This window comes from Thamnophis sirtalis, unplaced genomic scaffold, assembly GCF_051295495.1.
Source record: "Thamnophis sirtalis isolate CommonGarterSnake01/CBP01778 unplaced genomic scaffold, rThaSir2_p1.2 scaffold_2, whole genome shotgun sequence".
Lineage (NCBI taxonomy): Eukaryota > Metazoa > Chordata > Lepidosauria > Squamata > Natricidae > Thamnophis > Thamnophis sirtalis.
Window position 1 is genome coordinate 2,153,599 of NW_028261382.1, and position 17,500 is coordinate 2,171,098.

The window sequence follows — 17,500 nt, forward strand, 5'->3', positions numbered from 1 at the left end:
ATTTTCAGAATACACTACGACAGAGATGGAAGGGACCTTGGAGGTCTTCTAGTCCAACCCCACTGCTTGAGCAGGAGACCCTAAACCAGCGTTCACCAACTGGTGGTCCCTGGACCACTGGGGGTCTGCGAGAAAATTTTGGCGGTCCACAGAAAAATTATTTGCATTTTTTTTAAATATTGCACTAAATCAGGGGTCCTCAAACGACAGTCTCTTGGGATGGAAATGTGCAATGAATGTTTGTGTTGCTGCAGAGAGTCTCCCCCTTCGGGGTCTTTTGGTGTCGGTCGGAGGGGGGCAGGAATTCTGACTTGGGGTCTGCTTCAGCCTCCTGGTGGGGGGCTTTGGGCGAAGGCTGGAGGGAAGAGCCGCTGGTGGCGAAGAGCTGGAGGGCCTCGTTCCAGTGGGGCTGCATCCTGGCCTGGAACTGGCTGTCCATCTCAGTCCACTGAGCCTCCAGGCCCCGGTACCTGTCCTTGCACTTCCGCAGGTCTTTCCTCTGCTTGGAAAAACCATGCTCCTAGTCCTCAGTGAGGTGCTTGTGCTGAGCCTCCTTCTCGGTCAGATCCAATTTGAACGGAGCTGTTTTGCCAACTCTTTCTCCTGGGGGCTGCTTAGCTCCAGCAACTGCTTCCTGTTGGGGACCTAAGGAGCCCGGGCGGGGAGGTGAAGAGTGGCTGGGAGGGGAGGGGCAAGTAGAGGCTGGTGAGGTACCCCTCGATGTGAGTGACATCGAGTTGGCCATGCCCACCCAGTCATATGACCACCTAGCCACACCCACCCAGCTGGTCATTAGGCAGATCATATTCGTGGTACACAAGATTTAAAATTATGAATTTAGTGGTCCCGGAGGTCCGAAAGGTTGGTGAGCCCTGCACTAAATCATTCTGGGCCAATGGCTCTTCAATCTCTTCTTGGAAAACCTCTGGTGTTGGAACACCCATAACTTCTGGAGGTAAGCTTTTGCACCGATTCATTGTCTTCACTGTCAGGATCTCCTTTATCAAAGAAAGACCCAACCTAGAATTAAAATGTTGAATGGAATAGAATGGAATAACAGAGTTGGAAGGGACCTTGGAGGTCTTCTAGTCCGACCAACATCCAATGTTCATGGGACCATTTCTCCAGCCCTTTCTGGGGAATATCCTGAATGTTTGGCATGCCAACTATTTGCTTTCCTGCTGTGTTTGAGACTCTTCCTTGGACCTAACAGAACAGAATAAGAGAGTTGGAAGGGACTCTGGAGGTCTTCTAGTCCAACTTCCTGCTCAAGCAAGGGCCCCTATACTTACCTTCTCCGACCTCGGGAGACGGTCGTGGCTCACAAGGAGGCTAGTTCTGAGAATACGTCAGGTGAAAGAGTTTCATTCCTTTCTCCCAGGAATTGACTTGGGCACATGGGTGATACAGAATCCCGGGGATTCTGTGCCTTTCTTTTGAAAAGGGAAATGTGGCCACTCTCAGCTAGAGGGGGGAAAAACATACCTCCATCCAGCGCTTCGGGCAATTAAAAGCAGCTCTGTTTATACTCAGGCCTCTGAATTCCTTTGAAATTCACGATACCTTCCAATTTGTGGTTTGAAATGTCTCATTTTCTTTCATTCTTGGCACCGCAAACTTCTTTTTGGCACAGAGGTTACACTGTGGTCTTGCTTTCACAGGCTGTTCTGTTAAAAAAGGCTGTTTCTTTTGCTGGTCCCTGTTCTTTAGCTACCTCTCTAGGTTGCTTGGCTGGTTGGGAACATATCAGAGGTGGGTTCCTGCCAGTTCGCACCAGTTCGGTAGAACCGGTTCATCAAATCTAATGAACTGGTTAGAAGAGGTTCTACCAGTGGACCCAGAAAGCAGGCCACACCTACAGAAGAGGTTCCAAAATTTTTTTGAAACCCGCCACTAACACACACACACACACGCACACAGACAGACAGACAGACTCACACAGAGAGAGAAAGAGAAAGAGAAAGAAAGGAAGGAAGAAAGAAAGAAATAAAAAAAGAAAAAAAGAAAGAAAAAGTGAGTGAGAGAGAGAAAACACATGGCTGGCAAGCCACTCCCACCAGGTCACATGGCCGGCAAGCCACTCCCACAAAGGAGGCCACACCCACAGAGTAGGTTCGAAAACACACAGAGAGACAGACAGACAGACAGACTCACAGAGAGAGAGAAAGAGAAAGAAAGAAAGGAAGAAAAAAAGAAAAAAAGAAAAAAAGTGAGAGAGAGAGAAAGAAAACATATGGCCGGCAAGCCACTCCCACCAGGTCACATGGCCGGCAAGCCACTCCCACAAAGGAGGCCACACCCACAGAGTAGGTTCGAAAAATTTTTGAAACCCACCACTGGAACCATATCCTAAGAAAGGAGCTTTTTTTCTTTTTTAATGGCAGAGAGAAAAGACAAAAACCAAATAATTTTGCTGATGGAACCTGATGTCTTGAGTCCCTTATATTCTTCTTAGGATCAGGAACCTTCCAACTTTGGGGTATTTGACTTATGGCCTTCTGTAATTCATATCTGGGCTAATGATGCTTTAGGCTATGCATGGCTTCTGCAAACAATGGGTTTGAATAGCAATAGCACTTAGACTTATATACCACTTCACAGGGCTTTGAAAGAAAGGGATGGAAAGATATTAAAGAGGGCAATTGAAATCCTTTCCTTTTTTCCCCTTACACACACACACACACAGAGAGAGAGAGAGAGAGAGAGAGAGAGAGAGAGAGAGAGAGAGAGAGAGAGAGAGAGAGAGAGAAAGAAAGAGAAAGAAAGAAAGAAAGAAAGAAAGAAAGAAACACAGGGTTTTTTATATATGAAAAACACTGACTGGTATTCTTGGAAGTGTGAAACTTTAGGATAATATGAAACACATGAAAATCATCATTCAGGATTCTTTAAAAAAAACAACCTGTTGGCAATCTTTCAGCCGAATTCAGTGAATTTGGATTAAACTCTTCAATGCACACCCAGATTCTCGTATTTTTCTTTAAATAGAGTTACGTCCAATCTATTTAAGCCAAATCTGCATCACCCAAGACAAGGGACGGAGATGGGGATGAATCCCTCTACATTTCTGCACGTCAACCAAAATTCATGAGCTTGAGCAAGGTGTCGAAGGAGAAGGCATTTCACGAGTCTTCTCCTATAGAGACAACGTTGTTCCTTAATTTGGGAGAATGTTCCCTGGGGCTCAGCACACGCCGTGACTCAGATGAAACATAGACAATCACACAATAATATTTGTCCCAGGTTGGGCCAAATCCAGATGGTCTGGCTCTCCATACTTGAGCAGGTCAAGTCTGAGGACTTATCTTCAACTGAATTGGAGAGGTTTACATCTACTGTGATATCGCAGAGCTTGCTTAATCTGGGAATATCCATAGATTCATTAGCCAGATTTTTTTCCTGGATAGATGGGCAGCCATGATGGATGGATGATGGATGGATGGTTGGAGAGATAGATAGAGATGGATAGATAGACATGATAGATAGATAGATATGATAGATAGATAGGTGATAGAGAGCGAGAGAGCTAGAAGATAGCTAGATAACTAGAAGATTAGATAGATAGATAGATAGATAGATAGATAGATAGATAGATAGATAGAATAGAATAGAATAGAATAGAATAGAATAATAGAGTTGGAGGGGACCTTGGAGGTCTTCTAGTCCAACCCCCTGCTCAGGCAGGAAAACCCTACACTAATTCAGACAAATGGTTATCCAACATCTTCTTAAAAACTTTCAGTGTTGGAGCACTGGATAGATAGATAGATAGATAGATAGATAGATAGATAGATAGATAGATAGATAGATAGATAGATAGATAGATAGATAGATAGATGATAGATAGATAGATAGATAGATAGATAGATAGATAGATGATAGATACATAGGTAGATGATAGATAGATGATAGATAGATAGATAGATAGATAGATAGATAGATAGATTGATAGATTGATAGATTGATAGATAGATAGATAGATAGATAGATGATAGATAGATAGATGATAGATAGATAGATAGATAGATTGATAGATTGATAGATTGATAGATAGATGATAGATAGATAGATAGATGATAGATAGATAGATAGATAGATAGATAGATAGATAGATAGATGATCGATAGATGATAGATAGATAGATAGATAGATAGATAGATAGATAGATAGATAGATAGATAGATGATGGATGGATGGATGGATGGATGATAGAAGAAATAGCTTCTCTAGGAATTCCTATTTTGAAAAGAAACTTGAGTATGCCCACTTGAATACTAAGACAGGACCCTTGTCAAGTGAAGGCCAAGTTGTCATCAATGTCTGCTTGATTTAAATGTTCCAACCTTGTTGGCATCTTATAGAGCAGTGGTTCTCAACCGGTGGGTCGGGACCCCTTTGGGGGGGGGTCGAACGACCCTTTCGCGGGGTTCCCGAAGACCATCGGAAAACACATATTTTCGATGGTCTTTGGAACTGAGACACAAATTTTATGATTGGGGGTCACCACAACATGAGGAACTGTATTAAAGGGTTGCGTCATTGGGAAGGTTGAGAACCACTGTTACAGAGGAAAAAGTCCTCGTCTATTCATCATTCATGACAACTGAAGTTTCAGAGAAGGGATGATTCACAGCAAAGATTTGTGGTGGGTGGGTAAGTGGGGGAGGGGGAGAATTACCTTTGCAGACATTTGCTGTTGGTCAACATTGGATCTTGAGCCTATTTTGGAGTTCAAGAGATTTTTCAAGAATGGCCCATTCTAATTTTTCAATGAGCCAGGAGCCTTCATGGTATTGGACCTGGGTACTTGAGAGACCGCCTGCTGCCAATTACCTCCACCAGACCGATTAGATCCCACAGATTAGGCCTCCTCCGAATTCCATCCGCCGGCCAGTGTCGACTGGCGACTACTCAGAGGAGAGCCTTCTCTGTGGCTGCTCTGACCCTCTGGAACAAACTCCCCGTGGAGATTCGAACCCTCACCACCCTCCAGGCCTTCCACAAAGCCCTCAAAACCTGGTTGTTCCGACAGGCCTGGGGCTAAAGAGCTGTTGCCCCTATCTCGAATGGTATGATTGTTGCGTGTTTTAAATTATGTATTGTTTTGTGTTGTTGTTAATTTGTCTGTATCCCCCTTCCCTTGTTTGAGTTGTGAGCCGCCCTGAGTCCCTCTTCGGGGGGAAAGGGCGGCATACAAATGAAATAAACATTCAACATTCATTCAACATTCAACATTCACATAATTCTGAATATACATTTTCTCCAAGGCGCCTGGACATTCTGAAAAACTTCCGATGTTTGTGGTTTATAACCCCTTTTCTACAGGAAAAAAAAAAGTTGCGTTTCTTAAAAGCCTCCAGATAGAGTACCTGCTGAAGATTAGACTGGGAAGCTTAAATAAACTCTTTCTAAAGCGAGGGGAAAGCAAACCCCCCTCCCCCCCGCCAAAGCAGAGCCCAAACTCCATATTTTTTAGCTGCAATCCCGATGAATTTATAGCTATCCTCCTCTAATTCTTAAAGCTCTGTTGTGGTTGCTCATTTTTTGTCCCAATCTGTGCTGGAGAAAATTGAGTTTAATTGGTTGCTTTTTGTATTTGCCAAGTTATTATGGGCATCTGGTGCAGCTGAAAGGAGGAAATGACTCAGGTTTTGAACAGGGTTCTCCTCCTTCCATTAGTGTGGCTAGATCTTGCTGCCTCCGTTCCCACAAGTTATTTATTAAGTGGTTGTGAAACCCCAGGGTGGCAGGCCACACCATTCCCTCTGAAGGAAGCCGTGGACCTGATACATCTTCAAGGGGAAGGGAACATCCATTCGATCTGCCTTTCCAAGGACCAGTGATTGTGTTTTGATAGACCTCCAAGAAGCCCTTCCTTGACCGTTTTCCAAGGTTCTTCAACGGATTATTTATGTGGGACATTTACAGCCCTACTTTTCCTTTAAGTGGTTCCAGACAGTCTGCCTGGATCCATTCCTTACTTTCTTGAGAACTTGGTGGGAAATTGGGTATCCCAGAGGCATTAGCGAATAGATAGATAGATAGATAGATAGATAGATAGATAGATAGATAGATAGATAGATAGATAGATAGATAGATAGATAAATTTATTTATAGGCCGCCCTTTTCCCTGAGGGGACTCAGGGCGGCTGACAACGTATAGGGAAGGGAGTACACACAATGACATATAAAAACAGTACGTAATTAAAAATAGAAGCAACATTCATCATTCGGGAGGGGACGGATTATAATCTTTAACCCCAGGCCTGACGGGATAGCCAGATCTTGAGGGCTGTGCGGAAGGTCTGGAGGGTGGTGAGGGTACGGATCTCCAGTATGAATAGAGTGGCTTCACTCTTGCTGGGAAGAATGGATCAGGAGACTTGGATTGGATTGGATTTATTACATTTATATGCCGCCCTTTCCCCCGAAGGGGACTCAGGGCGGCTCACAATTCAGTCAGGGAAGGGGGTACAGACAGGGGATAAAAAGACGAGCATAACAATACACAATTAAAACACACAACAACCATACAAATTCGAGGAGGGGGGCAAAAGCTCTTTAGCCCCAGGCCTGTCGGAACAGCCAGGTTTTAAGGGCTTTGCGGAAGGCCTGGAGGGTGGTGAGGGTTCGAATCTCCACGGGGAGCTCGTTCCAGAGGGTCGGAGCAGCCACAGAGAAGGCTCTCCTCCGGGTAGTCGCCAGTCGACACTGGCCGGCGGATGGAATTCGGAGGAGGCCTAATCTGTGGGATCTAATCGGTCTATTGGAGGTAATTGGACTTAAAGTTATTTCCAAATGGGTCAAAAACTAAGGGTAAGAAGAAAGGAAGCTTCTTTGGACATCATGGTCCATAGCTGAGAAAAGGAAGTCCAGTTGTCTTTTGAGAAAGCCTTTTTGGAACATTCATGTTGAGGAACCACTATTTTCTAGAGGCAGCAGAGAAAATATTATCAATAATGCTTTGCATGTCTCCTCCTCCTTCTTCCCGTTGGAAGCACTGCTACCTTTTTTTAAATCAATCAGAAGACAAGAACAGCTGCCTCAGAACCCCTCAGCCTACCAAATGTTTACGGTACAGATGTGGTTCATAGTGCTGATGATCTGCAATCTCAGGCGGGATTTGACATTGCACTCCGAAGAAGACGGTTCCCCGCCTAATTGTCCTTGAACCCTTGCCAAACGCTTTGGCTTCGTGGAAGGGAGAACTTGGATCGCAAGTCAAACCAGAGCGAGCTTATTGGCCGTGCCAAGACTTCCCACACGAGTTGACATGTATGTCTGCGTGTGTCAGGAGGCGCCGTTCCAGAGTTCAAGGCCCGCTGGAGTGCTGTCGTTCGTGTCTCCCGATGTATCGTGAAGATTAGAAAGGGGACTTTTCCTTATCAATAAAAAATAAAAAGCCAATCGCACGGAGCTAAAGTTACTTGTGAACGACGGTAGGTAGCACAATGGGAAGAAATGAAACATCCTGTTTCATGCCAGGTCCTTCCGCTCAGAAATGGGAACACTAACTGGTAGGACCAACAGTGGACCATGAAAATACAGCATCACAAGTATCTTTTCCCTGGATTGCTGGTCATTAAGCATTGCCAATATTTGCAGGATCCAATCTGAGTTGGTCACCCGGAGCAGAGGTTTTGTCTTCCAAGCTTTCGGGCTCATGCTGGAACCCATCTTCAGAGAAGTTCTCTGACTCATTCCTAGCATGACATCATCATAGCAGCTGGTCAGTTCATACATCATTATCTTGACCCTTAGCCACAGAAGTTCCGATACTTAGCGACAGACAGCCCAATTGTGGCCGTAAGTCAAGGACACCTTGTATTTTACCCTTGGTGAAATCTTGAAAGCAAGGTCTGCGCAGCTCTGCTCCTCTTCTGGGAACAGTGATTGTGTGAGAGGTCACAGTGTGGGAACGGAGTGGCCAAGGATCCCCCCAAGCAAAAGCTTTGGACAACGATGCCAGGGCCCTCCACAAAGTTTATGGTGGAACGTCCTACACTACGTCTGGATAGGGCTTTTTCCCACTGTGCCCAGCCTGAAATGTGTGCGTTCCTCTGCCTCTGTCTCTATGAATCACACCCCCATGGCAGTTTGGGAGACCATGGCTTCCTCTCTTCTTCTCCTGCAGCGTTCAAAAGAACAATGGTCGAAGTGCTAATTTGGAGCCCGAGGATGAGAGTCAGCAGGAGACTTCCGTGTGAAAGTCCTCCGCAAAGGGGCATCCGATGGCCAGTTGCCTGCCCCAAAATTCCCCCCAGCGTATAACTCTTGGGCCCCAGCCCTCTCCTCTTCTCTCGGAAGCCTGGATCTTGCTGCGAGATTTCTGGGAAGAGATGGAGAAGGAGAGATTTAAAGCGAAAGCTGAAAAGGCAGGATCTCGGAGGAACTGCAAAACACACACACACACACACACACACAGCTGCGTCTTTCCCAAAACTTTTGGTGAGCCTCCGTGCTTCTTTGAAGAATTGAAATACAGCTTTCCCTGGGAAGGGGAGCCATGCGTCTCTTGAAATGGGTTTGTGGGAACATTGCTCACAGCCAACGAATGGACCATCCGACGTCTGATGTGTGCTGGTTTTTTTTGGCAAAACACGTTTGACTTTGTAGCCTTCGCTTTGTTCCAAGAAGATGTGTTGGTTAGGAGGAGGGGGTGGGGAACGAAAATGTGCAATTCCAGATAATTCACAGCAGATTATTTATGCTTTGCAGTGCAAAGACTCAGGAGTTGTGTCTTTCTTATGTTCCACCCAATGAAGTTTTGGCACCGCAAAAAAAAACCCATCCATTCCCTGGGTTTTACAGTCCACTGTCAATTTGTACTAAATCTGGATTAGTTTATGGATATAACGGCCTAATAAACACAGCGTAGTTGGTCATTGTTATTTTTGGCTGACTCTTCCTGCGGTTCGTTTGTTTGTTTGAAAAGATTTGTCGGCTTGCCCACCTCCAAATGCAAAACTCGGGGCGGCTCGCAACCATGGTAAAAGCCTCGCAACCATCAAGCCACAAACCGTGGTTCCATCATGGCTTATGCGAGGGTTAGGAAGCCAGTGGGCCTTTGCTGTCTGCCGGCGTGCAGCAATATGTTCTCCGCCGTTGTGGTTACAAAACCTTTTCTGGTTCCCATTTAGAGGCTGGAAATGGCCTTCTTTGCTCTGAGAACACCACAGTGCGTCTTATCTGTTGCGGAATCTGTAGGGAATGCCAGCCGTGCAGGCTCTATAGGAAATGAGGAGATCAAATGTTATGAGTTATGTAAGTCGTGTTTTTAAATTCAGTTTAATTTCTGCTCTTTGTGTAAACTGCCTGCAACTTGGCTGTTTTAAGAGTGATTTAAAAGCCAGGAATTGGGGGCGGGTGGGGAGCAGAAAAGCAAATTTTCTTGTTCGCCAGATGTGATGCATTTCCCTGAATTCCGTTCTCTCCTGCCCACGTGGATTCTGAACTGAAAGGATGAGGATGAAAAGAAGGACTAGGAAGTGACATGATAGCAGCCTTCCGATATCTCAGGGGCTGCCCCAAAGAAGAGGGAGTCAAGCTATTCTCCAAAGCACCCGAGGGCAGGACAAGAAGCAATGGGTGGAAACTAATCAAGGAGAGAAGCAACTTAGAACTGAGGAGGAATTTCCTGACAGTGAGAACAATTAATCAGTGGGACAACTTGCCACCAGAAGTTGTGAATGCTCCAACACTGAAAGTTTTTAAGAAGATGTTGGATATCTATTTGTCTGAAGTAGTGTAGTGTCATGGCTCCCCGTTGGGGAATCGAACCCCGGTCTCCCGTGTGACAGGCGGGGATTCTTACCACTATACTAACGAGGATTTGAGAATTGGGATAATGTCAGCGTTCCAAGTATCATGTAGAATTAAATCAGAGTCCAAGGCAAAACGATCCTTAAAGTTCCAATTTAGTAAAGCAGACATCTTAACACATCTGTGTTAATCCCAATGCTGGAAATGACATCAGAATTCCACCCAGTTAAAGGTTCATGATCTTGTCCCCACACTCACAAATCCATCACATGGTCCAATCTTCTTCTTCCACACTGGCATCCACACCCAGCTGCTTCCGGTCAGGTGTAAAAGTGCGGAGACAAAAGACGACCTTGGTCTTCTAGAAAATAATTTTTTATTTTGAAAACAATAGATTCTACCCCTTACTATTCCCCCCCCTCCTTAATGAGAGTGTGGCAGGCCAAAGATTCTTAAAGGAAACGCTGAAGGCCTGAGAATAGGATTTCCTGCCTGAGCAGGGGGTTGGACTAGAAGACCTCCAAGGTCCCTTCCAACCCCGTTACTCTGTATTCAGATTTGTGTCTCTATCCAACACAATCCCATAAGTGAATGTTATTCTTTATTCTTTCTCTTCTTGGTCTGGGCTTTCATTCTGAATTTTCATTTTTGCTAGGGGAGCTGCAGAACAGGCATCTCGGTGCGCAAATTCCAGGATGATTAATTTTTCATTCGGCCAATGTTCTTCGAGGAGGGCAAACAGCCCCCCTGGTTGATTGGGGAGGCAGCTCGTTCGTCTCACACGGAAGTTGCTAATGAGTTTCCAAGGATGCCCAGAGTTTCTCTGGAATCACTTGACTGAGCAAATACAAAAAAAGTCCTCCGAAAGAGTTGGTGTTATTATTATATTTCTTTTCAGATTCATTAGCGAAAGTTGAGCCAATCTTCAACTTCAACTCACTCCTTTCCCATATTGTTTGGGCCTCCTGGAGCCCCTGCCCTTCAAAATTCAATATAAACACGACACAAGCATCCGTGGAAACAGAGAAACAGAAAGACAGGCGAGGTGAAACCCAACATTAATTGAGCCTGCATAACTTTCTGAAATTAATTCGGAATTCAAGGGTTTCCCCCTGATGCAATAAATCCCGTTTGTTCATCATCTGTACATGGGAAACCAAATATAGGGATCTCTTCGACCAAACTGCAATTGGCTTATGTCATGAATGCGCCCCATCCAATCCAGAAAGAGGATCCTTTTTTATGGCATGGGGTGGGAAGCTGTACTCCAATGCATCTATTCTAATATTCTGGTCAAATGACTTGCATAAGATCGTCATAGAACTTTGAGTATCTGAACTTTGCATCAATGTGAAAAAGAGCCAGTTTGCTGTTTGCCAAGCTATTCTCCAAGGCACCTGAAGGCAGGACAAGAAGCAATGGGTGGAAACTAATCAAGGAGAGAAGCAACTTAGAACTAAGGAGGGATTTCCTGACAGTGAGAACAGTTAATCAGTGGAACAACTTGCCTCCAGAAGTTGTAAACACTGGAAGTTTTAAAAAAAGAGATTGGATAACCATTTGTCCAAAGTGGTTTAGGGTTCCTGCCTAAGCAGGGGGTTGGACTAGAAGACCTCCAAGGCCCCTTCCAACTATTCCATTCCATTCTATTCTATTCTATTCTCCAAGGTCCCTTGGAATACCCAACTCTGGTATTCTGTTATTCCTAGATACCAAGAATGTACTAATGCGAAAGAGAAGTGATGCAGTAGATTCCTTTGAATTCTTCCCCACCAGCTGGAAGAGAAGATCCAGCTTCAGAGATAATGCATTGTAAAAAAAAAGAAAGAAAGAAAAGAGGCTTTAATCTCTCCAAAATCCTCGATGGAAAATCATCTCCTTTAACCTCTTTCCATCTTGGCCTGCATCCTTCCCCCTCCCTCCCACCCCGCCGCCTTCTTCCTGTCCTGCCCCTATCCTATCATCTGGTCACAATATACAGTATCACCATGAAAAATGGAGGAGAACAGGCAACCCCGCTCTGTCATCCATCACGATCTCGGCTTCTCCGTTGTGCCGTGGGCTGAACTTTTTCTCCGTTCTCAGAAACATTCCTAAGTGTTGAGCTGCTTGGAGCAGCTGCCTTTAAAGCCATCACACACCGACAAAGAAAGAAAGAAAGAAAAAAAAACCAACCTGCCAGAAAAATTGCTTTACTCTTCACCCTTAAAATTGTTTTGGCCAAAGGCCCAAGTCCAGCGATATTCAGTTTTGGACCAATTACAGGTGTCTGGCCCAAACTGCCATAACTCATCAAAGTTATAAATACCTTCTTCGGGCCCTTGGAAGAGAAAGCTGCAGAATAAAGAGCTTCTACTGTGTATCAGCGTCTAGCCGAATGATTGTCATACCAGTATTTATTATTATTTTTTCAGTAGGAACGAGAAGCTACTTTCAAAAGGAGCGATGACAACTTAGTGAATTCCGTTGCTTAGAGAAGGGGGGAGTGAAAAACGTCTGGCTTGGTTTAAATTGGAGTAACTTGACCCAGTTGTAATTTCATTGGATTCCATCAGGAAAGACTTTCTAAAGAACTTTCAAGCAAAGGAATCATTAACAAAAGCACCATTGAGTTGTGTTGTGTTGTATTGACTAGACTACACTAGACTAGATTAGATTAGATTGGCTAGACTAAACTAGAGTAGAGTAGAGTAGAGTCGAGTAGACTTGGCTTGACTTGAGTTTAGTTGTGTTGTGTTTACTTGGCTTGACTTGAGTTGAGTTGTGTTGTGTTTACTTGGCTTGAGTTGAGTTGTGTTGTGTTGACTTGGCTTGGCTTGACTTGACTTGAGTTTAGTTGGGTTGTGTTTACTTGGCTTGAGTTGAGTTGAGTTGAGTTGTGTTGTGTTGTGTTGACTTGGCTTGGCTTGGCTTGAGTTGTGTTGTGTTGTGTTGACTTGGTTTGGCTTGGCTTGACAGATTTAATATAGCTACCCTACCCAATGGATTCTGAGTAGTTTACAAAATATAATGGTAAGCACTATAATATTAAATTGAACAACAATATAAACAAAATGAAAGTTCAAGCCAATCAACCATTAAGACAAAACATAACAGCATCCCCAACATGTTCACTCCAGTTTCCCAACAAACATCAACCAATGGGGAAGAGACGTTCTTCTCTTTGGAGTGTGATTTCTTTGATCTGTGGAATAATTTCTAATGTTTGCGCATCTCCTGAGATGAGCATTGTTGAGTGTGGGACGGGCGTCTCTCTACTCTGGTTGTGACTATCTGATGCTGAGACTGTTTACATCTTTAAATGCTTGTAGAGCAGCCAACCCTTTTTTTGGAGAAGTGAAGCAGTGAGAAGTAGCCTTCCTATCAAGATGGTCCTTAAATTTAACAATATTTATCATATTTAAAATTTTAAATTGACACCATTCACTGCTGCTATGGCTTCTCGCAAGTGTCTGATGGGAATTTTATTTCAGCATCGACTGGCAAACAGTGGTGGGTTTCAAAAAATTTTGGAACCTCTTCTGTAGGTGTGGCCTGCTTTCCCGGTCCACTGGTGGAACCTCTTCTAACCGGTTCGGTAGATTTGACGAACCGGTTCTACCCAACTGGTGCGAACCGGTAGGAACCCACCTCTGCTGGCAAATCATTTGGATTTCATGCTTGGAAGGCCCTCCGAAGCCCCCAGAGATCCTCAGACCACACTTTGAGAAACTATGATCTACAGTAATTTATGCTCACTTCTGAAAGGCAGAAATAGAAACATGTTCCGAGCTGGAGGTGTGTCTACAATGGAGTTTTACTCTGCTTTCTTGAAGCCGGTTCTGATGCGTTCCATATATTGACCTCTTTGATTCTCTGTTTCCTGTTTCTGTGACAGAGTATTGGCTGCGATGACTACCTGGGTTCCGATAAGGTGGTGGACAAATGTGGAATCTGTGGAGGGGACAACACAGCTTGCAGGGTGATCTCGGGAATCTTCAAGCACAGCCTGACCAATCTTGGCTACCACAAAATAGTAGAAATTCCAGAAGGAGCCACCAAAATCAACATCACAGAGATGTCCAAGAGCAACAATTACTTGGGTAAGTAGTCTAGCCCACCCCCCAAACAAAGAAGTCTTCTTCTAGTTGGGTGATCTGCTGGTACTGGAGATGCCAGAATTCCCAGGCTTCATGATTCCTGGGTGCAGTAGGTCCCAAGTGTTTTGGAAGAAACCAGATTGAGAATAATGTTGCTGGAGGAGAAGGCATAGAAGCACAAAAGAGAGTCAGCCTATGTTGGTTTGGGAAGAGTGTTGTTGTGAACATTGTTTGTTGAATGAAACCTTCTGGGAACATCGTTTTTTTTTTTCCTAAAAAGGATGTCAGTCAAAAGAAAGCTCGTGAGATCACTTACTGGTGGAAATCGAACCATTGAGTGAATGGCCAAAAACAATAATAGGCTTTGTAAGGAGTATTGGGTGATGCCCAAAGTGATGTATGGGTTAATAATACATCAGATGATCTAGAAGTGGAGGATCTGAAAATTGATCTGTGCAATCAGTTCCCTTTGGTCACACCTCCTCCTCAGTGGTGGGTTTCAAAAATTGTTCGAACCTACTCTGTGGGTGTGGCTTGCCTTGTGGGAGTGGCTTGCCGCCCATGTGACCGGATGGGAGTGGCTTGCCGCCCATGTGACCGGATATGAAGATGCCGACGACACTTTGTCAGAACCACCTTAAATTACCTCACACACAGCACTGGCATGCATAAGAATAGGATGTAAACTTGTTTTTTCAAAGGCATCTTTGGTTTGCGTTAAAACAACTTCAACACCCGCAATGTTCTGATTGCACCACAAACGCAGTAGTCATCCTTACCTTTCACAGAGGCACTGAGTTTTATAAATAGGAGCATGATAGTGTAGAATAATCATATCCAAGGACCAGTGGTGGGTTTCAAAACATTTTGGAACCTCTTCTGTAGGTGTGGCCTGCTTTCCGGGTCCACTGGTGGAACCTCTTCTAACCGGTTCGGTAGATTTGACGAACCGGTTCTACCAAATAGGTGTGAACTGGTAGGAACCCACCTCTTCTTCTTCTTCTTCTTCTTCTTCTTCTTCTTCTTCTTCTTCTTCTTCTTCTTCTTCTTCTTCTTCTTCTTCTTCTTCTTCTTCTCCTCCTCCTCTTCCTCCTCCTCCTCCTCCTCCTCCTTTCTCCTCCTCCTCCTCTTCTCCTTCTCCTTCTTCCTCCTCTTCCTCCTCTTCCTCCTCCTCCCCGCCTCCTCCTCCCCTCCTCCTCCCCTCCTCCTCTTCCTTCTCTTCCTCCTCCTCCTTCTTCTCCTCCTCCTCCACCACCACCTCCTTCTCCTCCTCCTCTTCATTGCTCTGCTGCTCCTGTTTTCATCTACTTTGTCTGAAATATAGAGGTGACATCATGGCTCCCTAGACGGTCATATATGAAAAGAGGAAATACGCTTTGCTTCTGATGTAAGCAAAAGGCCTGGTAGTCAGCAGGATGGAGCAGCCACTTTGGGAACCTTCAACAGTGGGAGATTGATCTGGTGCAGACAGGTCTCCAAATACATCTACCAAACATTGGTACTAGCCAAGCTGTGAAACTCTAGGGATTGAACAAACCCTGGGAAACGGCATGTGGGTTTTCTTCCCAGGCATGCCAAGGAGTGCGGTTCTTTTTTAGAACAGGAATGTTGCTATTTTTCTGCCCCATGGAAATGGCACGGTACATTCGATTTAATTTAAGGCAACTTCTAAGAAGGAACGATACCAGAAATATCCCACCCTCAATCTTTTAATTCCTTCTAGTTCGGAGCTAGCTTGCAACGTCTTTAGCTAGAGAGCCTTTTTATTTTTGGCCAAGTATTTATCTAGTTCAGGGGTCGGCAACCTGCAGCTCTGGAGCTGCATGTGGCTCTTTCATCCCTCTGCTGTGGCTCCCTGTTGTCAGTCGACTCCGCACTTGATAGGGTTTTCAGTTAGGACAGGTAGAGGAAAAAGCACGCCATGCTAGGAGGAGACTCAATGGTGGGGGAACCGGACTTCTGTTTGGCAGAGGAAAAAGGATGCCACTGTCAAGGTTCCAAATAACATCCAAAATTAAATCAGAGTCCGAGGTAAAGAATTCCTCAAAGTTCCAATTTATTAAGAGAGCCTTGTTGGCACATCTGGGAAAACCCGAATCTGAAAGCTTCCTGGTTTTCCCCACCCGGTTGAAAGTTCAAGATCTTGCCCCCCATGCCCACAAGTCCATCATGTGGTCCAATCTCCCACTGCCACGCTGGCAGCTTCCACCCTTCCAGTTCCGGTCAGGTGCAGAGCTGCAGAAACAAAGGATGACCTTGGCTTTCTAGAAAGAATGTTGTTATGGCTACATATCATCTAACTCCGAACAATCCCCCCCTCCCATTTTCCCACAATAGAGAATGCACAGTAAGAATAATAGAAAGTGTGGCAGGCCAAAGACCCACAATAAAAGATGGCTGCAGGCCTGACATTCACAACTTCTGGAGGCAAGTTGTACCACTGGTTAATTGTCCTCACTGTCAGGAAATTCCTCCGTAGTTCTAGATTGCTTCTCTCCTTGATGAGTTTCCACCCATCACTTCTTATCCTGTCCTTAGATGCTTTGGAGAATAGCTTGACTCCCTCTTCTTTGGGGCAGCCCCTGAGATATTGGAACCCTGCTATCATGTCTCTCCTGGTCCTTCTTTTCATCAAACTAGACACACCCAGTTCCTGCAACCATTCTTTATATGTTTGTATTGTCAGTTTTGGTATGTTCAAAGTCTCATCTCCACCAAAGGGGGTATAAACACAGCCTCCGTCAGATGGGTTCCTCCGTGCGGTAACTTAGCCAACAGATTTTGTGTTTCCAAAACCGAGTGGTTGTTCAGCACCTGAGACAACATCATTTAAGCTATCCGATCAATGCTTCATTAATTTGAAACAGACCATGAAATTAACACCAAGGATCGCTCTTTTCCACCCAAAGTTAAATCTTTCCTCATCTGTCAAAAGGAGATAAAAAGAGCATTAGTTTAAAAAGCCTTAGATTTAGGCATCTTACTCTCTGGAGTGTTTTGAATCGTTTTGGAAGAAAACATATTTTATAAAGCAAGCTTATGACACTAACGCACAATTGGTGTCAACCAATTTATGACTCTCTGCTGTTGAGTCATAAATAGATTTGAGAGCATTATTTTAAGTCATTCATTGGTCCTTACAAGGTGCTGTTCAGTGGTGGGGTTTCAAAAAATTTTCAAACCTACTCTGTGGGTGTGGCCTCCTTTGTGGGAGTGGCTTGCTGGCCATGTGACCTGGTGGGAGTGGCTTGCCAGCCATGTGTTTTCTTTCTCTCTCTCACTTTTTCTTTCTTTTTTTCTTTTTTTCAATTTCTTTTTTTCTTCTTTTGTTTCTCTTTCTCTTTCTCTCTCTGTGTGAGTCTGTCTGTCTGTCTGTCTGTCTGTCTGTCTGCGTGCGTGCGTGCTGGCTGAGGAACTCTGGGAGTTGAAGATTTCTGGGCCTGGCCCTCATCTTTGGGGCCTTGCCTTGAAATAGTTTGGGGCCTCCTCGTAGATCTGGAACTATTCAACTGCACCACACATCTCTTGGGAGAAAAAGAGGGATTGACCCAGCTTGGCAGAAAGCTCTCACAGTACTAGTGGATTCTGATCTGGCTAATAAATCTCCCTCCTTGAGATTCAGCGTAGCAGGAAGACATTATTTAAAGCAACACTGGTTT

At 44.7% G+C, this 17,500-nt stretch overlaps 1 protein-coding gene across 2 annotated transcripts in view; it reads left to right on the forward strand.

Moving 5' to 3' along the window:
* The window catches only part of THSD4 (thrombospondin type 1 domain containing 4), a 179,498-nt gene that overhangs the window by 113,726 nt on the left and 48,272 nt on the right, over positions 1-17,500 (forward strand). For both annotated transcript variants that reach the window (XM_087703985.1, XM_087703986.1), the window contains one exon: positions 13,640-13,844. In XM_087703985.1, the coding sequence (XP_087560111.1) occupies positions 13,640-13,844 (205 nt within the window). The remainder of the gene's footprint in view (positions 1-13,639; positions 13,845-17,500) is intronic.